This window comes from Benincasa hispida, chromosome 3 (assembly GCF_027475165.1).
Source record: "Benincasa hispida cultivar pf3 chromosome 3, pf3_genome.v1.1, whole genome shotgun sequence".
NCBI lineage: Eukaryota > Viridiplantae > Streptophyta > Magnoliopsida > Cucurbitales > Cucurbitaceae > Benincasa > Benincasa hispida.
The window spans coordinates 37983076-38010180 of NC_143480.1; the positions used below are offsets into that span (position 1 = coordinate 37983076).

Here is a 27105-nt window from a genome sequence, read left to right on the forward strand (position 1 = left end):
TGATAACCACTAATAGCTGCTATCAGCTGTTATCGCTGATAGCTTCTATCAATTGCTATCGATGATAGTTGCTATCAGCGATATCTTTCAATTTGAGAAACATTAATACAATCTTGAAATATTAGCTTTTAATTTGCTATCAATTATTAGTAGCTATCATTGATTCACTTTCATCAATTGGAATCAACGTTGAAATATTACTACTTAAGGCTATCAGTGGCTATCAATGATAGATTTATAAATAGGGATCAACTTAGAAAGAAGACCAATAACTTTGATTACCATAATAGTTATCACTAATAATCTTTTATCATGGCTATCACTAATAACAGCTATCGTTCGTTATCACTGATAGACTTTCATCAATTAGAATCAACCTTGAAATATTAACACTTAAGGCTATCAATGATAGACTTCTGTAACTGGTTATCACCTTTGAAAGAAACTTGATATATAGATATCACCTAAGTTTTATCACTGATATCACTAACATCACTCATATTGTGGTTATCAGTGATAGCTTCTTTCAATGATAACATCACTAATAAGATGCTATCAATTATCTCACTGATATCATGCTATCAGTGATAGTTCTCTGCCACCGATAATGTGCTATCAGTGGTAGCTTCTATCACTGATAACGTGCTATCGGGTAGCTTCTATCATCGATAACATGCTATTAGTACTAGCTTCTATCACTGGTAACATGTTATCAGTAGTAGCTTCTATCAATCATAGTCACTGAACATCTTTTTGCCTCTTTCTTGTCCTTCCCAAACATTTATAAGTCCCTTTTCTTTTCAATGATAGTTTCTATCACTGATAAACATACTATTAGTGATAACTTCTAGGCATTCCATTTATATTTTCGTTCAAGATTCAACTTTATTAATTAAATTCACTAAGTTGGTTATCAATGATAGATTTCTATAAGCTATTAATGATAGAAAATATTAGTTGCTATCACTGATAGACTTTCATTTGCTATTTGTATTTATTTGTTATAATAATCAAACTTGATGATTGACTTGTTGGTGTTAAGTCACTTATGAATTGAGTACTTTTAGCTTCATAATTCTTGTGAAAAAAAGGGGAGAAGAAAAAATTCAAATAAAGGAAAGAAAAATTTTAAAAGAGAAGAAGTAAATATGAAAAAAGGAGGGAAGTAATAAAAATCGAAGAAGAAAAAAATAAAAAGACTAAAAAAATGTGTACAACAAGATAAGACAAGGGAGGGCAAAATTGAAAATTAAAATAAAAAAAAAAAAAAACAAAGTTTGACTAGTCAACTCATCTATATTTGCAAATATTTTAAAGATGTAATATATTTTTAAATTTTTTCTCTTATTCTACTATGTATACAAATATCCTTTTTAGAAGTGCGTGCAAATTTTGTCATCAAAGGTCAATTTATAGCAACGTTTTGCAAAAATGTCACAAAAAGTTCATTATTAACAACATATCTTAAATTTGCGTCACTAAAAGAATTTGCATCACCCACCAATGCCACTAAACATTAAAACCTTTTAGCAACTCATATTATTATTAAAAAAAAAATAGTAAAAACTTGTGGCTTTTTCCCTCCCTTCTTTCCCCCAATTTTTCGACACTCATTCCCTTCCCTTCTCCCCTCTATTCCTTCCATCCCTCTTAACTCAAGCGTTAATGCTAGAACAAACAAAGGTTTCTACTCACCGTCAGCAATGGACACTATTGCTCATCATCGCGAAGAACCTGCAGCGAGCCCACAGGATGAATGGTTTGTTGTGCAAAAATGGAACTCCTTGCTGCAAATGGAACACCCTACTGCCAATATACCGTTGGTGAACAGACACTTGTTGTGAACAGACCGCTGCCGAACAACCTCCCTGCTGTGAACAGACTGTCGGTGAATGAATGTGTTGTCAAACCCACACATTTAAGAACTCACGCATCATGGTCGACGAACAAGTTGAAATAAACCCACGAGGTATTTATTTCCAAGAGAATCCACTCATTTTCAAATGATTTTTGTGTGTAATTTCTAACGATTAGTACACATTTAACCTTGATTTCTAAACTCATGCAACTCTTTGATGATTCCCACCTTCGTATGACCACAAGGCACTTGTTTTTAGAGAACCACTCATTTTCAGGTACTTTTATGTGAAATTTTCATCAATTAGTACACTAGAAGCATCTTTTCGATAGGTTTTTATCTTTCGACAAACTAGAAATAACTTATTTTTAGAGAACCCACTCATTTTCAAGATATTTTTGTGTGCAATTTTCATCAATTATCATGTATTTTGTTAGTATATTTAGTCAATCAATTTTCCATCAAGAACTTAATTTAGAAACTCAACAAGTTTTAATTTCTAATTTCAAGAACATATGAGTTTGGCTATTTAGATTAATGCCTGTGATTTTCTTTATTTGTTGAGAAATGCTTCGTGTATATTGAAGATAAGGTGATAAAGAATTGAGAATCTTTTTACGCCATAAGCGAAAAAAGATATGTAACTCGTTTTTAAATAATACAAACTACTTCTCAATCTTAATTTTGGTTATAACATGCAGAAAGAAGAGGGTACAAAGATAAGTGAGATTGATTTATTTAAGCTCAACCATTGTAATGCAAAGAAGGGGTAGGTGAATGAGGCAAAATCAAAATTTGTGAGTAAAACTTGTTGTGCATTATTATTTTCTGCTATTCTACAACATATTAGTACTATTACATACATAATTATGTTATAGGATAAATTGGTGGCATTAAAAAATTCTTCATCATAAGAAGAGGTGAATCTCTTCTAGACAAGGAAATATGTGAACGAGTGTTTAGTAAGCAGTTGGGACATGTGAAGGGACTTGGTTGGGGACCAAGACCAAGAAATGCTAGATATGAAACGAGTTCCAAAAATTCGAAAGAAAGGGATGCACAGATTGCATATTTGCAAAGTATCATTGAATCACAACAAGCCACAATTGAAGAAATCTTAAGAAGGTTGACAAGTCAAGAAGTTACACACAATTGAAGAAATCTTAAGAAGGTTGACAAGTCAAGAAGTTACATCTAATACAGAAATGAGTTCAGAATAGTCTAATGACAATCAACAGGTAATTGTTACAAGTCAAATACGTATTCTGCTTGACACCCTAGTTCGATATAGGTTCTATGTTAATGAGTTTTCTATGTTTTGCTTTTGACTCTCCCCCCTCCCAATCATATTTAGGATAGTCACTTTGTTTGGTCCCTTTGATTATGACACTAAGAAGTCATCCATCTAGCATGAGTTCCCTTGTTTGTGTTATGTCTATGTTAATGAGTTTTCTTGAATTGATAATGTTTAGCATAGTTTTTTTTATTGATATCCCCCCCCCCCCCCGGTCTAAATCGTATTTAGGATAATTACTTTGTTCGGTTCCTTTTAGTATGACATTTAGAGGTGATCCATCAATTCTTTATCCTCACGTGCTTACATATTTCCACTTCTTTGTTTGTCAGCTTTGATATCTCGATGGTCTCCCATACAAGATATTTAAGTTCAGTTTGGAGATGGGAATGGATAAAATTGGTGTTGGTATTTTATACTTTTGTTTCACAATGACATTGCAATGCTTTAAAGACCTTCAGCTGAAATTTTTGTAATAAAAACTTGTGATAGCTAGTGTCTTTTTATGATAGCTAGTGTTGATACTAAATTTGTTCATATTATCGAAGTTGGTTGATATAACTTGTAGCCAAGTTCAAAAACTCTTTTTTCTGCAACACTACCTCTATTGGAGAAGCCCTATCCATTGTATTTCCTATTGATCTTATTCAGACCCCAAGTGATTCCCTATTCAATTTGTCGATTTTGTTTCAATGATAGTCTGTGATATTGGGAATATGTATCTTCAATTATAACTTTTGGTTTAAATATAAATTGATTAGTTGATTCTTGATTTTCTCAAAAGATTATTATATTTTAAATTTTATAACAGGTTTATATATTAAGTTGTATATTATTTTTTTAGTTAATAAAATATTTTTACCGACATTTTCTATAACGTCAGTAAATTGTACTTTATATACAAGCATCCAAAAATTTATAGTGGCACAAATTATTAATTTTACAGACGTTTAAATATGTTGCAAAAGATACTTGCAATGACAATTGATCCACATTTAGCAACCATCTTATATGTTGCTAAAACATAACTTTCAGTAAAAAAGATGTAAGGGTCACTATATAAGAAAAATAGTGACATATAACGTGGTGCTAAAAGTTAATATTTAGTGACGTCTATACATCAGTAAAAGGTTACTTTTAGCGGTGCGCACTAAATGCGCCACTAAAACCTTTAGCTATGCGACAACAACGACATTTACAGTGATACGCTTCTATGCGTTGCTAATACCTTTAATGACATTTTTGGGCTTTCAATAATGCTTTGTGCGCCATAAAACTAATGTAGATTTATGTACATTACATTTTTAAAAAAATAAATGTAGATTTATGTAAACTTAGGTTACAAAAGGTCAGATTAGCCTAATGATTTAATCAAAAGGACATGTAAATAATAATGAGCTCAGAAGCCTTAGAGGAAATGGGTAGCCATAGTGGCCACCTACCTAAATTTTAATATCCAAGAAATTTTTTTGGTAATTAAATGTAGGGGTGTTCGTAGGTTGGGTTGAACGACTTTTTAGATCCAACCCAATTATTCAGGTTGTAAGTTTTTTCAACCCAAATAATTCTCATTAGAAAAAGAACCCAATCCAACCCAACCATGAAACATTTGAGTTAGGTTGGTTCAGGTTACTCAGATCATTTATTTAAAATTTTATTCTAAAAGGAACTAAAACATTAATACGTAAAAATTTGATTAAACTATTTCCATATATTGAATTAAGATTAACAACTCAATTTCTATTTATATAATGTAAAATCTCTTTTTAAAGTACTCAAAAAACTATTTTTAAGAGTTGTTGAAGAATAAATTATCTAAAAGACTCATGAAATAAAATAAAATAATATCATAAGCAAAAAAATGCATTTTAAAGTTAATAATAATTTTGAATTGGTTTGGGTTATTACAGGTGACCTATGAACCAATCCAATCCATAAAATTTTTCATTTATTTAAACTCAACCTAAATCGTACGGATTAGGTTGGATTGACCAATTTTTTGAGTCATCACGTCTTTTAAATACCCCTAACTAAATGTAATAAGACCGAGTAGTTGTCCTGTGAGAGTAATTGAGGTGCATGCAAGTTGGCCAAAACATGCATAGATATTAAAAAATGAAAAAGAAACTCAAGCTTATGAAATTCATGTTTTGTACTAAATCCAACAACTGAATACCAAGTTACACTCATTTAAATTTGTTTTGACTCTTTATTTTATATTTTTGGGTAAGAAACACAAGGATGTTTTCCTTTCCTCTTTTTGTTTAAAACTATGTTTCTCTAATTTTGACGATCCAAACATGGGTTAAGTAAGTCTAGACTTCCCAAAGCCTTAGGGTTAATAAACTCAAATCTATTAAAACTATGAATCATGTAGAGCAGGTTTGAAAATAGATTGGAGAATAATGTCTTTAAATGAAATATTTTCTTGAGAATATGTTTACTATGTTTTTTTTCCCCTTATTCCAATAGTGATGTACATTAATTATATGGAGAATAGATTGTGAATAATGAGATGAATGGTAGAAGAAACTAAACCCACGAAATTGGGTTAGCCAAGCTAGGGTTTTCTAGAAATCAAACGGGGGAGGAATTGAACTTGTGATGTCAAGCTTGATAATATAAGTACTATGCCAATTAAACTATGTTATTTCTAATAAACCAAAAAGTAATTAGTAAACAAATATATGTTCATAGGAAAAATTAAAATACAGTCATCAAATAAACCCTTAGTTTCTTGTAGTCAAGGATTTGGTTTGTTTGTTCACAATTTCTTTGTTTTGGTTTTTTTCATTTTTTAGAATGTTTTTGAATTCTTAATCAAATTCTTAAACTCAACATTAGATTTTAGAGTTTCTTTCATCTGCTTTTTTTTTTTTTTTCTTTTAGGGAAACTCATATTAAATATGTATGATATATATAAATAAAGTGGAAAAAACACAAATTTATAGAACAAAATGATGTTATTTATGTTCAATGGTTAACCTAATTTTAACAGTAAAAATTAAAATAAACACTTTTAAAAGTTAAAGGGACTAAACCGAATGTTTTTTAAAGTTTAGGAACTAAAATAGAACAAGATCCAAAGTTGAACAATTAAAATAGAATTTAAACAAATCAAAAAATAAAAAAAAAACTTTGATCTTCTTAGAGTATTTGTCCCTCCAAATTTTGTGCATAATATCTATGGGTGACTTTCATTATGAAAGAAAATGTGTCTTGAATTATGCCTTAGATCTTGTATGATGAATAATTTTATTCAATGAACTTTTCTCGCTATTGTCCTCGTCACATACACGTGTAAAAGACATTCCTTTCAAATTTATTCTTTTAATATGTACTATGCAGACATATTTAGATAGGATATCTTAAGATTAAGTGAATCTTACTGTTTTCTTTCAAGGGAAATGACAATTAAAGCTTAAACAAAACTATCATAGAACAAATGAATGTATGGTCTTCAACCAGATTGCTTACATGATAAACAACCAAACAACCAGATTGTGTGTTGCACCATTACTCTCTTTTGTAATCATCAAACGTGCAAATAAAGTCCTGCATTGATTGAGGGAGAAGAATAATACAAATGAAATTAGGGAAATGAAACTTTTCTTTTTCCATTTCTATAAAATAAAAGTATTTATACACAAAGATGGTTACACCCAATTAACATAATACATGTGTACAAAGATTAATAATCAACACATATAAAATTCATCTAATACTCTCCTTCAAGATCGGTGAAAAATATCTAAACTACCCATCTTGAACAACAAAGGAAACTGAACTCGGGAAGTGAGAGGTTTTGTAAAAGCATCAGTAAGTTGTTGATGAGTTCGAATGGGAAGAAGCTTCAAGGCACTAGAAGGATAGAATGATAGTCAAGTTCGATATGTTTAGTTCGTTCATGAAAAGCTGGATTTGAAGCAATGTGAACGGCAGCCTGATTATCACAGAAAAACAATGATGGCAAAGACAATGAAATCAGTAAATCAGATTAATAATGAAGATAACCAAATGATTTCAGGAGAAGTCAATGCCAAGACTCTATATTCGGCTTCAACTGAAGAACGTGAAACAATGGTATGCTTCTTTGACTTCCATTAGACTAAGGAGTCACTAAGGAATATGCAAAAATCGGTTGTCGAACAGCGTGTGTCAGGGCAAGAGTCCCAATCTGAATCAGCAAATGCCCGAAGCTGAAAATTAGTTGTGGGCTGAAGCAAAATACTTTAGCTAGGTGTTGTCTTCAAACACTTCAACAAGTGATGTGATAGAGTAAACATGCATAAAGTAAAAGCTAACAAAATCATTAAACATTCTAATTATAAATAATTTAAGGTCAAAGCATGCTGAAAGACAGGTTCAATAGAAAGGGGGTTTCATTTGTGTATACCTTTGTTGATTTCCTCTTGCTCCTTGCTTAATCCACGAAATTGAAACTCCAAATCTCTAGTACACCACCAAGAAAAGCTTCTCTACTATTCTCAGCCTTGGATTGAGGGGTGGAAACTCATTAAGAGGAATTGGATAAGGGATTGGAGAGGATTTGAGAGAGTTTCAAAAACTTCAAAATTTTCAAATAATTAGCATGCAAATCTACTCTAATTTCTGAAAATTGAAGTATTTAACAAGTTCAAGCATACAAGCACTTAGTCTTTCAGCTAATTAACACATAAAAATGCATTAACTAAGTGGCCTAGGTGTTGGATTATGGATTAATCCACTTAACCAATTTTAATTTTGGGGTAAACCCACTTTCATATTAAAAAACAATTTTTAATTTGAATTTTAATCTAATAAATTTTATTTTAAAATTAAATTAGATAAAAACTAAAATTCAATATTAAAATTGAATTTTATAAATTAAAATTGATTTGTTTAAATAATTAATTAATTAAACATATTTAATTAATTAAATAATAATTTAATATCAAATATTAAATCAATAAAATACCTAATTCAAACATGAATTTTTATTCATGTAATCAATATTTAAGTCAATATTTAAATATTTTAAACTCTCCAATTTCATTTAATTTCATTAAATTTAAACATTAATTATATCGAATATAATTATCCAAACCCTAAAATTGAAATTGAACATTTCAAATTCCAAACTTTATTTTCGGATTTGAACATTTCAAACTCGCTCAATTTTCTAATCCAATGTGTAATCTTTTACGAGCTAGTAGAGGGACCTTCTACAAATCATGAGCTCCAACAATTTGAGATTAATCAGTTAAACTCTTTAACCCGAGTTAATCAATATTTGTTAACCACCGAGACATACCACTATAGCTCGATGGTTGAACTCTTCTCATTATAGATATATTTATGTCCACTTGATTTAACCATGATCAGTAAGTCGATCCTGCACAGGTCATGAGAAGGCATCGATCTCACCGATCCTCTATTAAACAATTGGTTTATAGTCCAACTAATAAACCATGTCCCTCTCGGCCATGAAAGGGCGAGGTCCCTTTGTTCAAGACCAGGAATCAATACTTAAGGGAACGAAGGATCTCTTACCGAAGAGTTCCATGAGCGTGTCCGGATCACTCTGATCTCACCGTGACCGAAATACACATTTTACATTCAAAACATACAGTTATGCAAACAAAAAGTAATTATCGGCATGCTGTGAACAAGATATAACTAGGAAGAGAGTGCCATACCAGTTGAAGACAATCTTCAATCTTCGAAACTCAACGCAGCGGAACCCTCCACGCGATCTACCAATGCCTTGCAGTAGCGTCAACATCAGTAGCACGAACAACCGCACGAACACGAACGCCGCGGGAACGACACCACCAGAAAAGAGCCTCGGATATTCTCTGAGTGAGAACCCAAAGCGTGGTCTTTGGTGAATTTGGTAGAGGAAGGAGGAAACACAGATCATGTAGACGATGAGCAAGTGAAAGGGAAAAAGACGCTATCGCATAGCAAAATGCTTATCGTTTAGAAGAAGCTACACGATCGTGTAGGTTTTACTGAACGATCGTTTAGAAAATGGTATATGATCGTTTAACAAAATCGGCACATACTACGATCGTTTAGAGAAGCTATGCGATTGTGTAGGAACTAGTGCGTGATCGTTTAGGAGCGAGGAAGACAATCGTTTAGGCAGAGAGGAGTTATCGTATAGGCTCTCGAAATGTTTAAGTGATCTCTTAGGATTCTAACAACGTGCGCTCACTCTTTCTTTTGGACGACTTGACGAACGCTTCAAAAAATGAAACCATTTCATTTTTAGTTCATCGGTTACAATAACCAACTCATTCCTACTAACCCATGTCCAAACGTGATTTTTGGGTTAATTATCATATAATTAACCAACTAATAATAAATATAATCATATTATATTTTTAACCTATAGTTTGATATCACATATTTACTATAGTATTTTCTCCTCTACTTGATATAAATCATATTTATATTTAATTTCCTCTATAATAATGTATCTCATACATTTAGCCAATTATATCATATATAATTAACCAGTCCAATTATATCATATATAATCAAACTTTTTCTTGTCAATTTGAACATTTCAAATTAACCCAAACACTGGTTCTCGACTTTATCCAAGCTACCTAGGGGACCTAATGGACTTGTGGCTCGAAGCTCCAACGGTCCATGAATAACTGAAACTCTTTAGCCACGAGATCCACCATCCGTTAACTGTCAGACATTCCACTAAAGACCAACAGCTGACCTCTTCTTACCACAGATATATTTTTGTGTCCATCGAATATGACCAATCATGAGTACGATGACCCTTCACAGATGCTCGTAAGTACAGTTGAGCCAAATTACCATTTTTCCCCTATAGTTACATCTCACTTCTTAAGTACCACTGATTCCTCTAATGAACAATACAACATAGTCCAACTACGTGTGAACACCTCTCGAGTCAAGAGAAGATGTGTGGTGCCACATCGTTCAAACCCCGAATCAACCCATTAGGGAGCTATCTATCTACTTACCCTTGCGAGTGAATTCCATCTTGTGTAGTTGAGTTCCCAACTCCCAAATCAGATGAATCCCAAAATGGTAGGTTTGAATCGGCGACCTGACCACTCGCACCCATACAAATCAAAGGACCGCCCTCAATGGCAAGAGTTCCCAACTCACTCATAATTGAGGTAATGTTACCTATGATCATCCTAGTGAAATGAAGTCTCTGTCACGAACGGTGTTATATAACGAGATGTTAACACTTCGTGGTCAAGTCTTATACAAACTCTTTGTATAGGATGCCCCGCTCGCATGTCCCCAACACGAATGATCAGAATCAGACCATCTGTGACAAGTCACAACACTTGTGACCATTCCACAAAGTGGGTCGCATCCGTAGCGTTACCAGAATAAGGTTTCCATCCTATATCCATATACTACAGACCATTTTGATTATCACTCAAGACATGATCCACTTGTATGTCACCACATATATGCTTGAGTCACATACAGATAATCAGGGATTTTATGTTTATTGATTTGTGGTAAAGCAAATAAAACAAGTAACTGAGCAAAATACAAGATGTGAAGTAAATATCATATATTATACAACACAAGCGTCCGTACAAACTGTTTACAAACTACAAGACACGAGACTTTAAGGCATCAACCCCAACATGAACAACTATCTGCTAACCCTAAAACAGGTAGAAGTGAATTCCATCTTGCAAGATTATGTCCCCAGCTATCTATCCGGTCTTATGTCCAAAATGAGAGGCTTGTTGAGCAGTGTTTTGTTGAACTACTCTCACCTATACAGATCAAAGGATAATTCCGAATAAACAAGAGTTCATAGTTAGCTCAGGATTAAGATCAAGTTACCCTAGGTCATCGAATTGAAATAATCAATTTTAACAGTAGATGGTCATTATAAAGAAAAGTGACTATTTCGTGGTCCGGTCTTATGCAAAACTCTTTTGCATGGGATGCCCCCATTCGCATGTCTCCACCTGAACGATTTTGGGATCATATTGTTTGTATAATAAGCCGCATCCATGGTGTCCCTAAGACGAGGTATCCAATCTCATCTATATACTTATAGACCTTTTAGGCTATATACTATAATTTGATCCTCTTTGATGTCTTATAGTATTCATACTATAGCCATGGATTCATTTATTGGATTTTATAATTATGCAATTTCAATTTCAATAACATTTTTATTAAATAAATTCTTCAATAATACTTTTATGATAAATACAATATGTTTCCATGGTTACGAACTGCGAGTTTTAGGATATTCCCAACATGATGAGCAATTGTTAAATGAGACTTGCACGACTTAAAAACAAACTGTTAAGTTTGCTGACTGCAAAACTGATATCAGATCAAGAGATAGTCAAATATAACAATCTTCCAATTAGTCTTTGATAGGATGAAGTATCATCCAACAAATCACCATTAGACTGCCTTAGTTTTAGATGAGGATCCATAGGAACTGATTTAGGTTTAGCTCCAAGAAGACTAGCATTTCCAAGAAGTTGCAAGGTATAATAATGCCTCTGAGACAAATATATTCCCTTGGATGAACGAGCTAACTCCAATTTAAGAAAATATTTAAGATCCCCCAAGTCTTTGAGCTTGAAACTCTTGTTGAGAAGAACTTTAAGTTGATCACTGTGTCATCCACATAGACTAAAGGGCTATGAAATCAGTACCAGTACCCTTAACGAATAGTGAATAATCTTATTTATATTGATGAAACAAAGTGATAAGAGGGAAGTAAAAAATTATGCAACCCATTGATGAGAGGCTTGCTTTAACCCATATAATGACTTATTCAATTTACAAACAAGGTGCTCTCCTTGATTTGAAACTTATCTATTTGGTGAGTAGCCTAAAGGTGAATCCTTGTAGACCTCTTCAACTAAATAACCATGTAGAAACACATTATTGACATCAACTTGAACATAAGAGGCCAATTCAAAGAAACAACAATTGTTAGGAGAACTCTCACGGTAACTAGTTTAGCTACAGGGGAGAATGTTTCAATAAAATCTAAGCCTTCTTGTTGGATATACCCTTTAGCAACTAATCGTGCTTTATACCATTCTATAGACCCATCAGCTCTATGTTTGACCTTATCAGCTCTATGCTTGACCTTATGTATCCACTTACATCCAATAGTGTGTTTTTCTTTAGGTAAAGCAAAAATTCTCCATATATTATTAGCCTCTATTGCATCAAACTCAAATTTCATAGCTTCTCTCCAATGTTCAAAAGTTACAACTTGATGATAAAACTCGTGCTCGTGATGGATGGATACATTTAGAAAGAAGGCTTTATATTCGGGTGAAAGGTGATCATAAGATACATGATTTTGTAATGGATATTTGGAAGCTTGATTGGTATTGGGGAGGTTGAACAAAGGGTTACAATGATAATTTTGGAGGTAAGCTGGAGGTTTAGTTGGTTGAGTAATGATGGGTTGAGAAGATGGTTGAATGGTAGGCTCGATGATAGGTTCAGTATGAGGTGCAATGGTAGGTTCAGTATGAGATGCAATGGTAGGTTCAGTGGTAGGTTGAGCATTAATTGTGATAGGAAAATTAGCGGGGCAGGACATGGACTCGTGAAGTAAATCAATATCCACAGCAGAGGTAAAATAGTATCAGATAAAACCTGAGGTTGTTTAGTAAAACCAGTTACTCTATGAAAGAGAAATATGTCTTCATGAAATATCATATCTCGTGATATAAGAAATTTCTGATTCTCAATGTCAAACAACTTATATGCCTTCATCCCTGGTGGATACCCAACAAATACAGCAGGAACTGCTCGAGGAGCAAAATTATGTCTATTGGAAGATAAAGTGGACACAAAAAAAAGGCATCCAAACACCCTTAAGCCAAGATAATCCGATTCAAAACCATTGACAGAAAGAAAAGGAGTTTTCTATTGTAAAACATGTGAAGGAGTTCTATTAATCAAATATACTGCAGTCAAAATACACTAACTCCAAAAATAAAGAGGCACACGGGACTAAAAATATAGTGCTCTTGCAACATTCAAAATATGTTGGTGTTTTCTTTCAACCACAGAATTTTGCTCAGGCCTAGCTACACATGAGAATTGTTGAAGAACCTCTGTCTGTTTAAGAGCATTATCAGACCTAAAAGCCTTAATGTTTTTACCATACTAAGTTTGAATCAATTGGAAAAATTGAGGAATGATATTCAATACATCAAGTTTTCATTTTAATATGTACACCCAAGTATAACGAGTACAATCATCTAAGGAAATATGTATAACCAGTATGGGATGGAGTAGCAAAGGGACCCCAAACATCAGCATGCATCAAATCAAAAGCATTTATTGTTAAACAATTATGTGAAGTACATGACAAGTGTCTTTGTTTTGCTAACGAACAAACAACAGAAGGACTACTCTGATCTGTCGTATTGAAATCAAAATGCAAAATAGGCTTCACATTCAATCTAGAGTAAGAAAGTTGGCCAAGCCTAGAATGTCATAAAGCAGTAAATAAATTCTGATGAGCAGCACATAAGGAAGATGGAACCACATTTTTCACAGTAAGATCATCAAGGACATAAACTTCTTCTTTGAGATTATCGTTGCCAATATTTTGCAAAGTGGACTTATCCTAAAGTGTACAACAATCAGTAGGAAAATTAACCAGAACAAAATTATCAGAGGTAATACCACTGATGGATAATAGGTTGTAACGAAATTGTGGAACAAAGAGAACTTGCTGAAGAATCAAGGACTCGGATAAAGTTGTGCCAGCATATTGACTGTGATGCATGTATTATTAGGCAACATAACAGTAGTATGAAATGGAACTAAAGATGTGAAAGCCACTTTGTTAAAACAAATATGGGTGGATGCTCCAGAATCAATTAACTAGCAATTACTAGAAGAAGAATGTCTAGAACAAGTACCTGCTAGGTAAGATGTAGTGGTTTTTTACACTGTTTTGACGGCAGTAAGTTTTAATTGAAGCATAGTCAAAATATCATGACATTGAACAAGAGTAACAGAGGTATCAACCTGATTAGACACATCAAGTTTATTCGAAGTTGCTACAGTCAATTGACTGGTTACATTGGCAGCCACATTAGGTTGAGTTGCTTGTTAGCGTTAGTTACCTTTTTGGCGATAACCAGGAGGGTAGCCATGTATTTTTATAGCAGCGATCAATAGTATGGCCTTGAATACCACAATGAGAGCAAATAGGTTTATCCTTTTGTTGGCGATTATTATTAGAAGGCTGAGGAAGTTTTGTTGATGCCACAGCCACTTGATTAACAAAGAGACTAGTGACTGGAGAAGGATAAAGAATTGGAACAGAACGTTGTTGTTCCTCTTGAGCAATCAACGAGACAGCCTTATTAATGGTGGGAGTAGGATCCATAAGAAGGATTTCAGAACGAGAATGTCCATAGGATTCGTTGAGTCCCATCAAGAAGCTTATAAGGTAGTTATATTGAAGAAATTCATCAAGATCTTTGTTACCTCCACAAGTGCATTTTCCACAAATGCAAGTAGACGATAAGACACATATTCATCCCAAACGCTCTTCAATTGGGAAAAATACCTCGTGACTAATTGTTGATCTTGAGTAAGTGTAGCAAGTTTTCGCTTCAAGTGAAAAATCCGAGGGCCATTTTCCGTTGGAATCTTTCTTTGAGGTCAAGCCAAATTGCTCTGGCAGAATCAGAAAATAAAAGGATTGAAGAAATCGCTTTCAAAACAGAATTCAAGATCCAAGAGATGACGATGTGATTGTTCCAAATCCAAGCAGGAAGTAAGGAGTCAGTCGATTTTGTTAGGGTTCCATGGATAAGTTCAAGTTTGTTGCAAACTGAAAAGGTCAAAATCATCGATCGGCTCCAACTGACATAGTTATCATCAGTGAGAAGATCAGATACAAGAACAAGATTGGAAGAATCGCTATGATGAAGAAAATATGGATTTTGAAAATTCTTCGATGAAGGTTGCATGAGAGTTGTAAATGTTGAGCCAGTCTCAGCAATGTTGGGATCATCAGGAATCATGACGAAGGACACAAAAATTCGCAATCGCAATAGAGAAGTGAATTTTCTTTGATACCATAATACAAATGAAATTGGGGAAATGAAACTTATGCTTTTTCATTTCCATAAAATAAAAGTATTTATACATGGTTACACCCAACTAACAGAATATACGTGTACAAAGATTAATAATCAACAAATATAAAATCTTTCTAATAAAAAATATCTATAGTATATAAGTGAGGACAATCATCTTTATTGGTATGAGTCATTTTGATTGAAACTTAAAGCGAAGACACTAGGTATTATGTTCAAAAGGAACAACATCATTGTGGAGATATATAAGGATTATGTTGTCTTTGGTAGAGATAATGATATAGGATATTTTTAGTGTATGTTTACAGTGACCATGACTTTCCCCCTCAATTCTTGGTTGAAAATGTTAAAATGTGTGAGTAAGAAAACAATCTTCTTCTCGACTTTTGATTTGTATTCTAAGAGTCTACTACGTTCCCAAGAGAAAATGATGAATGCATCATTTTGCTAAATACTAGTAGCAGTCACTCGGTAATGCATGATCAAATATGAATAAACAAATAAGCAACTGGTTGATAACCATTTTGGTTTATGATTTTTTTCTTTTTTTTTCTTTTTAGTTTTCTGTTTATAAAGTACCCAAAAAAACCATAGATGTTTGTTATTTTTTTAAGTTGATTTTCAAAAATTGAAAAATAAGGGAAACTATTTATATAAAATAGCAAAATTTTAAACTTCTTTGACAGAGGCCGATAGAAATCTATCAGTGTTTTCTTTTTGCTATTTTTGTAAATAGTTTTGACATTTTTTCTACCAGTAATTTTTTGTTTTTAATTTCTAGTTTTTAAAAGGTTGAGAAGGGAGAGAGTTATGAGTGAGAAGAAAATGTGTAGGGCAGATAAAATAAAAGTGTGTATATAGAGGCAATTTTTGAAGGAGAAAAGTTAGTCAGAGCGTAGGGATGCATAAAAATTTAGAAAGAGAAAAAGTAGGAAGGTACAAAGAAATGGTAGAGAATCTCTAATAGAGATATAGAAGTTAAAGAGTGAGATATGTTAGATAGAGAATAATAGTTTGAGAAATAAAAAGATTTAATGGGAGAGAAATGTTAGAACGAGAAAAGCTTGAGAAAGAAATATTAGGAAGAAAATGAGAAATTTCACAGAGAATTTATCGACAGAGTAAAGTTAGAGAGTAAATGACAATACACAACCAACATAAACATAGTTTAACTGACATAGTACTCGTACTATCGATTTCGAAGTCAGAAGTTCGATTCTTCCATTCCACATCTTAATTACAATACCTTTAAAAAAAAATGACAACCCAAAATATTAAGGGATTTAAATTATTTGAGAGGGTGAACTTTAAAAAGAGATGTTAGAGAAAAAAGTTAGAAAAATATACAAATTTATGACAGAAAGATACATAGTATATGGAAATAAATTTTAAAGAGATAAGATTTTTTTGGAGTGAAAAGTTGGTAAGAAAGAAAATTTCTAGAAAAATATAAAGGAATATATATATATATATATATATATATAAAAGTACAACAACATATGGCAGGATTGATCTTTTGATTCCTTAATCGATAACATATACTTTAACTAGTTGAGTTATATTTAAATTGGTTTAAGAAATAGATTATACCAATAATAAATTAGAGTTAAGATATAATATGAAACAACTTAACTCGAGCCATATTTTAAAGCAAAGATATTAATTTTCTTTAACATGGATATCAACCAATAGGAAGGCGTTCAAATATTGAGACATGTCAATGGATATATTACTATATATGTTCATGAAAATAAGTGGCAACACATTTTCATTTACGTTGTAGTATCAACAAAATTTGTGGATGTTGTTATCAATTAACTAAAAAATATTGATGTTCTTTTAAGGAGAATAAGAAAAATGTTCGTATCATAGATATCCCTAACTCGAAACTACTTAGATATGTTATAGACAACATTACTATCTTTACTGTCATTCAGTTACAGATTTATTTATAATCATTATTGTTTTTTAATATATGAAATTAGCTATTGATTATTAGTGTCAGTTCTCCAAAAATTAACTGGATTATCAGGAAAGCTAGCCAAATTTATGTAATCATGCAGAAGTGACCGTTCTCAATATGAGTGTAACAAAAAACCAAAAAATTGCCAAACTAAACCAATCCAAATCATTCCAATGGTTTGATTTGGTTTTAGTATAAAATTGGACATATTGGTTTGTATTTGGAGAAATCCAATAGTTCGGATCAGTTTTTCATTTGAAAAACCAATAAAAACCGAACCAAACCGAAAGTATATATCTCCTTAAAAATAAATTCTAACATTAAGTATCTTTTAGCATTTTGGTTATTATGGTTCATATATATATATATATATTTGTTGTTTAGAAAATAAGACCAATTATTATGACACTAGTATGTTTTTCGTTTAAAAAAGTGCTCGAAAAAAAAAAAGTCAAATTTCAATCTATAAGAAGAAAAAATAGATCCAACTCTAATTTAAAGTTAGCAAAAAGAACAAATTAAAAAATAGCAATAAAAATAAAATTTTGGAAGAAGAAAAGAAAATACCAACAACTAGGAACGAAACCGATAATAAACCGAATAAAATAAAAATCAATCTATTGGTTTTGTTTTTTATTGGACATTGGTTTGGATCCCTTTTAGGTAAAACCATTGATTTGGTTTTGTTCTTAGTTAGCCCTAAAACCGACAAAGTGATTATCACCCCTAGTTGTCAATTATTTTCTTTAGAGCAGAAGGATTGATATATATAGTAGAGATCAAGCATGGTGGCAAAATGTAGTAGGCAACGTCTCCTCAAGGACAAACAATATAGAAATCTACTGCATTTCTTTTGTTAAGCACTGTCTTCAACATTTTTAGGTGTCCACATGGACATGGCGATAGAAAGAGGAAATAACTCATAGCATTGCTCTTCACACACATTCATACATAGTAGAAAAAAACTAGCAGCATACACATATCATGATGATCTTATTGGCTACATTGAGCTCGGCCGCATGGTCGTCTAGACTATGGTTCTTCTGTTGTTGCTCGATCCACGCTCCTTTTGTTCAGTCGTCCTGCTAATTTTGATGCAAATCCAACCACCATCTCAAAGAACTCGGATATTATTTTTAGTTTGATACTTCCTCTTTTAGGAGGCAGCCTGCCCTTTGTTGGTTTAGACCTGGTTGGTCCAGTAGTTTTCTCCATTGCAATTCAATAGCAAAGCTAGAGAATGAGGGAGAGATTCTTTGCCTCATTCACACAAACAGATAAAAGATAAGACATAGTACAATTAACTGAAAGGAGAATTATATAATTTGGCCAATAGACTAAAAAGTAAGCCAATGTATATTCTCTGTGTAGAGACAAACTTGGTTAAATAATGGGAAAAAGATTGTGTGCTGATTCAATTTTCTTGGTTATAAAGGAGCAGGATTTTATGTTATTCCCCTTGAAAAGGACTTCTAAAGCTGTTGCAGGCAGCAGAACAGACAGGCCTAATCGGTGTCTCCTTCAGATTGTGAGTAATATAAAAAGTTGTAAAAGCACTAACAAGCTAAGGCTAAAGCCTAAATCCCAGAAATTCTCTTGCATTATCCTCTCTATGGCATTTCATCGAACACTTGCATTGCATTTCGATTGACATTCATGATTTAACATTATATGGCTTCATTTCGTGAGCTAGCTCTTTCCAATAGACCTGCAAGAACTAACAGCCTTCTAGTTAACCAAAATCATACAGGACCATTTTTATTTAAGATCTTCAGCTAATGATTCACATAAAATGTCTGTAACTCCATTTTATCTTGGTTAAACAGGAGTAAAGTCCCAATTGGGGGAAGGAAAAATGTGGAAATTTCAGCAAAACAAGATTGAAGAAAGATACTGCTGGTGTTTCCAATGAACATTATTTACGAGATGGGACTCAGTTTTCAACAATGGCACAGTATGATGAACATGGAGATGTCTGTTGAAACTAAACAAAAGTAAATAAATAAATACAAAAGGCAATCTTTTTCTGATGCTTGCTTCCCTCATGCGTCCATTTGGACGGCTTGACCGAGTGAGTTTCAACTCATAATACTGTTTGGATTGGATTAATCTGCTAGGTGCAGTGAATTTAGCATTTATATATAAATAATTGACGAAATTTATAAATAAATCTGGTTAATTTTAGCTTTAGCTACTCATTGTGAAAAGGAACTTCTTGCCCCTGCTCAATGGAAGAGCTTGGAATATTTGTCAAGAATTAAGCCTAAAATTTGGGTCTTTGCTCTTCTTTAAGGCTCTCTGCTCTTATTTGTTTAATTTGAGTGCATCCCTTCTTACCACTCATATAAAAATATATATTTAAATATTAAGAAAAAAAAAAAGTAAAATATGTCACATGACAAATTATAATTAAACAATTTGGTAGGATATATAAAAATAAGTGATGTCCAGGATGCACCTAAGTATTTTTCCTTCTTTAATGAATAAGGCTGAAATTAAGTCGAAATTTGAACCTCTTTACTCGTATTTTTCTTAAACCAATTGACCGTTCACTTGTGAGCTTGACATATGTGAAAGACCCAACAGGTGGGAATGAATATTAATTGGGAAGAAAATAATAATGCTCGAACTAGAACTCAGGACATCCGGAAGTAAATACCTTTTAAAATCATCAATTGACCTAAAAACTAGTGAGTAAAAGTAGATTTAATGGTATCATCTAACAATTCTCTAGTCCATGAATGAGAGAGAATAGAGAAGAGAGAAAAATATGATAAAAAATACCATCGAACTTTCTATTTAACCCTAAATTTATCGAGTTGTATTAATTTTCACACTACAATTTATAGACAAAATTTGAATCTAAAGCCATTATAAGACTAGAAGTTATCGTTTTGGATTCATTTGAAGTAGTGAATCAACTTAATGACTCTGAGTTGTTCTTACAGAAGTCTATATATTTTTTTTTTTGGTTGACAAGATACTTCTTATATTGTCTTTATGAATATTTCTATTTTTTGTATGATTGCTAGATGAATAAATTTTTTCGTGGATTAGCATTTTTATTTTTTTCTTGTTAAATTTCTTTGATATGGAAAGATTATTTTCCAACGTAGTGTCGATTTTGGCTCTTATCCTTGGGATGGTCTGCATTTTCTACTTCATTTCTTCTCTATATTATGCTTAAAAAAAGAATTTTAAACTTGATCATGTATTACAATTTTTACTTTAGATTCAATCTTCATTGTATTTGCTCTCACTTTTAACAAAAGTAAAGTAAAAATCTCTCCAAACTCAAAAAAAAAAAAAAAAAAAAATCGCTTTGCAAAAACATTAAGTTTAATTAATGAACAATAAGTCTTTTAACCCTTACAAGTCTAGTGTCCATTTCCTAGATATGTTTTATATTCATGGAAGGTAAATGAGAATATTTCCATCAACAATTTTATAAATGAAAAACTATTAGAACTTTTATACAATTTTTCAAAATTTCCTATTACCATAAGTTTTGAACTTCGACATTTCTATCAATATCGACATTTTAAATTCTAATTATCAATTTTTTCATTCTATGATATCACACATTAAAAGATAATTGTGGCTAACGATATAGATTGTCTTTTAACAATAGAGTCCAAGGACCAATCACAGATCGCCACGTCATTTATTAAATTAACGAAGAAATGCCAAAATCAACAAATTTGGGATCAATTAAGAGTCGACGTGGGTCCCAAATTGGAATTGAAGATAGATTCTGATGACGTCACATGCTCCCGTCACGAACGTTGGGTTGAGTAAAATTAATTTTGCCCAATTTGACGTAATAATTTGGGCATTGGTCCAGTTACACCAAATATGAGCTTAATTTGGGTCTAACATGCCAAAATGGGCCCAAATCCAATTAATTAGGCCCAAAAGTTGGGCCCAAGTCCAATTAATAGGGTCCAAAGGTCATGCCCAAATCTAATTAATTGGGCGCAAAAATCAGGCCCAAGCCCATGAAACCCATCAGAGAGCTTTATAAATAGAAGAGCTCTTCTTATGGGTTAGCAATTCTGCATTCCAGCTTAGAGGGAATTCTCTACAATCAAAAGGAACTATAAGCATTCTGATTTTAAAGGTTGAAGTCCTTTGAAGATACAAACATTCTAAACATGCTTGAAGATTGAAGTCCTTTGAAGATACAAGCATTCTTCCAAGACTCGAACCTCAAGAACATCCACATGCCCCGCTTCTATACATCAAGAGTACGCATTCAACCAACCGAGAGAGAATCAAAGATCAAGCACTAGAGATCGAACCACATCGCATCAAATTAACATCAACATCAACACCAACTTAAGTTCAACTCCATAAAACAAGTTTCTCCGAAAGCCTCGTGTGAACACTAATCCTCAAGATCAACAAGCCCAAAGGCCGATCATCCAAGAAGATCAACAAGCCCAAAGATCGATCATCCAAGAAGATCAACAAGTTCGAAGACCGATCATCCAAGAAGATCAACAAGCCCAAAGACCGATCATCCAAGAAGATCAACAAGTCCGAAGGCCGATCATCCAAGAAGATCAACAAGCCCAAAGACCGATCATCCATAAGATCATCAAGCCCAAAGACCGATCATCCATAAGATCATCAAACCTAAAGACCGATCATCCAGAAGATCAACAAGCCCAAAGACCGATCATCCAAGAAGATTAACAAGCCTAAAGACCGATCATCCAAGAAGATCAACAAGCCCAAAGACCGATCATCCATAAGATCATCAAGCCCAAAGACCGATCATCCAAGAAGATCAACAAGCCCAAAGACCAATCATCCATAAGATCATCAAGCCCAAAGACCGATCATCCATAAGATCATCAAACCTAAAGACCGATCATCCAAGAAGATCAACAAACCCAAAGACCGATCATCCAAGAAGATCAACAAGCCCAAAGGTCGATCATCCAAGAAGATCAACAAGCCCAAAGGTCGATCATCCAAGAAGATCATCAAGTCCAAAAATCGGTCATCCAAGAAGATCAATAAGCCCAAAGGCCGATTACTCGAAGATCAACAAGCTCAAAGGCCGATTACCCGAAGATCAACAAGCCCAAAGGCCGATCACCCGATCAACAAGCCCAAAGGTCGATCACTCGAAGATCAACAAGCCCAAAGGCCGATCACAGAAAATCAACACAAAATACTATGTATTAAAGATTGTATTCACTTCTCACAAGTTCAAATTCCATGAAATAAATTTCTCTTGAAATCTCGTGCGAACAAATACAAATTAATATCAAATCATTCAAATTTATGTGCTTGTTAATTTTTTTAATTGGCAACCGTTTCTTTGCTCTACCTTCTAAGTAATATCTTTTTTCAGTCTCTTTATAGTTTGAGTTAAACGTAAAGAAAATACAAGTTAAAGATATTTTCGTCCAAACCATTTTTTTAATCTCTAATTAATTGAGGTCATTTATCTCATTGACCCATGTTAAAAAAGAGGGAAACTCTCATTAAAAATGACAAAATTTTAGGAAGATTTTTGTACGATGAATTTTATAACCTTTTGCTTATATCAGAGTTCATTTGCTAACGTGATAACCATCTCTATTATGATCTTTATTTTTCTCACTTAAAAACACAACAAACTATGAAAAAAATGAGAAAACACAATAGAAAAACGAAAATCACGATAGAGATGACCATCGCGTTAGAGCTATGTAAAATGCAATAGTGGGCTTTGACACAATTAAGAAAAAGAAAACTCAATTGGTTAGTAATGAAAATGACAAATTAATCTTAAGGTTTAAAGTGAGGGGCATTTAGGACTTTACACGTAGATAAGCATTTTTGTAAATAAGTCATCTTCTTCTTTTTTTGGTTGGAAATCGTGAAATGAAACGGGTCTACCCAATGGATGACTCAAAAATTAGGCAAACAATGTGAAATGATCCGATTTTTGAAAAAAACGTCAAATGGCCCTTTGCTGATGTTGAATTCGGATGAAATTATCAAAATATACTCGTGCACATGCGGAAAAGCAATCTCACTCTCGCTCTTGCTCGTCTCGCCCTCTCTTCTTTTTTCACTCACAAATCACTATGTTTCTTGCTCTCGACTCGCTCTTTCTTCGTTTCCTCACTCATAAAATCATCCCCTCTCTTGTCTCTTCTCACTGAATTTTATCGCGTCGTAGTTGTTCTCGTGAATTCGTTGTGCCAAAGAAGAAGTTATACAAAAGAGAAGAAGAAGACAACGTATAAAGGAAGATTTCTCGTATCGAAGAAAAGAAAAAAGAATTCTCGTATTGAAAAAAAGAAAAAATAAATAAAGATAATACTGTAACTTCACGTGGTCATAATATCTATGAACTTTTAACATTTAAAAAAAAAATGGAATCATTTGTCATTTTCAAACTTTAAAATAGATCTCTTGACGATTATCCCAACGAAATTCAATCTGAGATGAGAGAGGAATAACGCGGCGATGAGAGGCGGACGCCGAATCTGCGAGAGAAATTTTGGGACTCTGTTCAGTGGCGGTGCAGATTGTGTTTAGGGCTCCGTCAGTAGATTGCGCCGGCGGTGTGGCTGCGGTTCACTGACTGAATCGACGTGGGTAACTGTTTTTCTTTGAGATTTCGCAGTGGGTATTTGATTGGAGCTCGAATATGTCTAGGATTGAAGTAATACCGATTTCTCCTTGAGGAAGTTTTAATAGCTTCGAAGGTTAATAATCGATTGGGTTTTCTGATTCCATTATAACACTATATATCTTGGTGTTCTTATTCTCTAAATTGCATTCTGTTTTGGGCATATTAGAGTTCATTTGTTTACACTTCTCTTTTTCTGTATGAACCCTAATACAATCCATTAAAGCACACAACAATATGCTTCAGCATCAAATTGTTCAGTCCCCAGCTAGATTGGGGTTGGCAAATCCCAACTCTCCCTCTATTCAAAACCTCACCCCTCCCAAATTGCCCCCTTCTCAACAATCCCACCACCAAAATCAACTTAATATCTCTTCTCCCACCCCTTCCTCCACCCTTCTTCCTCTCCTTCCTCCTCTTCCTAGAGCTCAAGCTCTTCTGCTGCAAATGGCTTCATTAGCTTCCAAGCTCTTTGAAGTCTCCCCCAATCGCTCCCTTTGGCTCACTGCATTTCGGGGTTCTCTTCCCACTTTTCTTACTTCTCAAACCCAATCCTCACCCTCTACCTCTCTTGATTCTACTCCGTCTACTTCGAAGGAAATCTTGTCACTGTTTAATGTTCTGCAAACCCAATTGTTTGAGGCTGTTGCCGAGCTTCAGGAGATTCTTGATTTGCAAGACTCTAAGCAGAAGATTGCTTATGAGATACGGGCTAAAGATGCTGCTCTTCGTGCTTTTGCTAATAAGCTCAAGGATGCTGAGCAGGTTCTTGATGTTTTATTTGATGATTATGCAGATTATCAACGTCCTCGTCGGGTTAAAATGAAGGATGATGCTGAAAATGAGTCTTTATGTTCTACTACAGTTGCATCCCAGTTGAAATTATCTGATATATTGTCGTATGCTCATAGGATAAGCTATACTACTTTTGCACCACCTGAATTTGGTGCTGGACAAGCTCCATTACGTGGGGCGCTTCCTCCTGCTCCGCAAGATGAGCAAATGCGTGCGTCTCAGTTGTATAATTTTGCAAACCTTGATATTGGCTTGCCTAAAGCAGTTGAAAGCACTGAGAAAACTATTGAGCCAATGATTGAGCCTCCAGCTCCGGTGCCAACAGATGCTAATCCTCTTTCTAATATGGCTTCTATTCAGGGTCTGCTTCCTCCAAATATTACTGTTCCATCTGGTTGGAAACCTGGAATGCCTGTTGAATTACCTAGAGATTTACCAATGCCTCCTCCTGGATGGAAGCCTGGGGACCCTGTGCCATTACCCCCGATGGACTCTCTTCCTGTTACTAGAGTTGATGAGCCACAATTGAGGCCTAATGCTCATCCAGGATTGCACAAACCTCCTGAGCCAATTCAAGTTAGGCATGTCCAATTGGATATTCTTGATCAAGATGATGATAGTAGTGATTACACTAGTGATGAAGGAAGCTCTGAAGATGATGATTGAGTGGAATGGCCTGAATCGTCAACTAAAGCCCTAAATGTCCTCTTGTTGACCAAAGAGGTATGGGTGTAGAGACAATCAAAAGGTTTCCCTAGAAGCAGCACTCTTAAAGAATGTATAATAGTTCACTGATGACCATATATGCATGAGGCTAACCAATCTGCAGGTAGAAAGGTTACATTTCATACTTCCAAACTTACATGTTACTGATGATGTGTTTTGCATTCCCAAGGTCGACTTGAAACACACTAATCTATTCAACTTTTTTATTTGAAAAGCTATATCTCTCCTGACTTACTCATATCTCTCCTGACTTACTCATATTTCCTTTGTTTTTGAACGTGAGCTTTAATCAAACTCTCCTAGGGTACCGGATGCATTCTAAACCAGAGTAAACGATGTTCTAACTTTTATACCATGTCGTAGAGTGCGGTATATAAGCTTCTAGGAGTCGTTGAATCAATTATCGATTCAGTAATATGATTTAGGAGATTAATTAGATTGTTTTATGTTGGTGGCATCCACAGTTGAACATTGTGTAGTCCAGGTTTTGTTAGATTCTGTATGTTATGACTTGGTACTTGTGAAAGAGAATGTTTTGAAATGGAGATTATTGTGGTGGAAGCTTTTTCTCCTGTGTTGAAGAATATGAAGATTTAGGGGTTAAAAGAAATTGTCTGCTGGTATTTTCTATGACATCTTGGCTATTTTAGAAGATGCTTCAGATTCTGAAGTTTTGAAGCAGCTGGAAGATGATGGGGATTTGTGAATTTTAATCTATTATGAGGTTCATCTATTAAATGTAAGAATTTATTATTTTTGTAGATGGTTGAAGGTCTTTTTTAGACTACATTATTATTTCTAAGCATCAGCTATTGCAGCCTGCATTCCATTTTTCAAAAACTAAATTTCAGTTGTGCTCATGCAATTTTGGGACATAATTGTCATAAGCTTGTGTTTTGTAGGGTTGGTTTTTCATAAATTCTTGTAAATTACTGTTATTTTACTTTTGAGTTAACAACAGCCGAAAGTAATCACTTCTAGGTTTTGAGGTTTTCTTTATTTCATTCATCAATGAAATGTTTCTTTTACTATATGTGTGTGTGGAGCAGGAGATTTCAACCTTTGATATTTTGATTGCGAAATATCTCATCAAGTTGTATTTGCAAGTTTAGATTTTGATTGGACAAATAAATGTAAAATTTAATTCTGTTCTATGTTTTTCTTTTCAAATTTTGAAAAACTTTTAGAAATTGGTTAAAAAATTTTCAAATGTATACTTAAAACATGATGGAAATGTATTTTCTCACTGGGATTTTTAATAGTAAGAAATCTATTGAAATCTCAACGCCTTTTAGTATGGATTTCTCAAAATTTAACAGAAAATATTGATTCAAATTTGTCGTGTTTTAATTCTCTATCAATAAATTAGGTTTGAAAGATTATATTATAAATTTTATTGTTTCTTTTTCATTCAACCTAATATGCGAAAAAAAATCATTACATTTACTTCAAATAATTCTTAAATAAGATGAACAAATTTATTTAAAATATTTCAAATCACACAATTTTAAAATCATTTCACATACTCTAATATTACTGCATTTTTTATATATCTAAATATTATAAATATTATAAAAATAGATGCCCAATGTTTAATTATTAAAAATCATGTGTCATTATTCATGTTGTTCATTTGTCTTGTAATAATTTGTGTTTGGTGTCTATGCAATCTTACTTACCAAATTGTTTATAAATAGTGGCATTTGGTGGTTTTAAATT

The 27105-nt window shown here is 33.4% G+C and overlaps 2 protein-coding genes and 1 long non-coding RNA gene across 3 annotated transcripts; 2 read left to right on the top strand and 1 right to left on the bottom strand.

The window, feature by feature from the left end:
* Positions 1-1611: 1611 nt before the first annotated feature.
* Positions 1612-3683, top strand: LOC150037241 (uncharacterized). Its single transcript, XR_016528072.1, has 3 exons — positions 1612-1969; positions 2560-3096; positions 3485-3683. It is a non-coding gene; the product is annotated as an uncharacterized LOC150037241 (long non-coding RNA).
* Positions 3684-14776: 11093 nt separating this feature from the next.
* LOC150037242 (uncharacterized) lies at positions 14777-15190 on the bottom strand. Its single transcript, XM_090311932.1, has one exon. It carries the CDS (start codon positions 15188-15190, stop codon positions 14777-14779), a length of 414 nt encoding a protein of 137 aa, XP_090168058.1.
* An 8433-nt stretch (positions 15191-23623) lies between these two features.
* LOC120073912 (hydroxyproline-rich glycoprotein family protein) lies at positions 23624-26226 on the top strand. Its single transcript, XM_039026826.2, has one exon. The coding sequence runs from the start codon at positions 24103-24105 to the stop codon at positions 25324-25326; it is 1224 nt and encodes a 407-aa protein (XP_038882754.2). The 5' UTR covers positions 23624-24102; the 3' UTR covers positions 25327-26226.
* The last annotated feature ends 879 nt before the right edge of the window (positions 26227-27105 follow it).

Bases quoted from the DNA above. Each gene is read 5' to 3' on its own strand.
- LOC150037242 (XM_090311932.1), bottom strand. From the start codon at position 15,190: ATGATTCCTGATGATCCCAACATTGCTGAGACTGGCTCAACATTTACA.
- LOC120073912 (XM_039026826.2), top strand. From the start codon at position 24,103: ATGCTTCAGCATCAAATTGTTCAGTCCCCAGCTAGATTGGGGTTGGCA.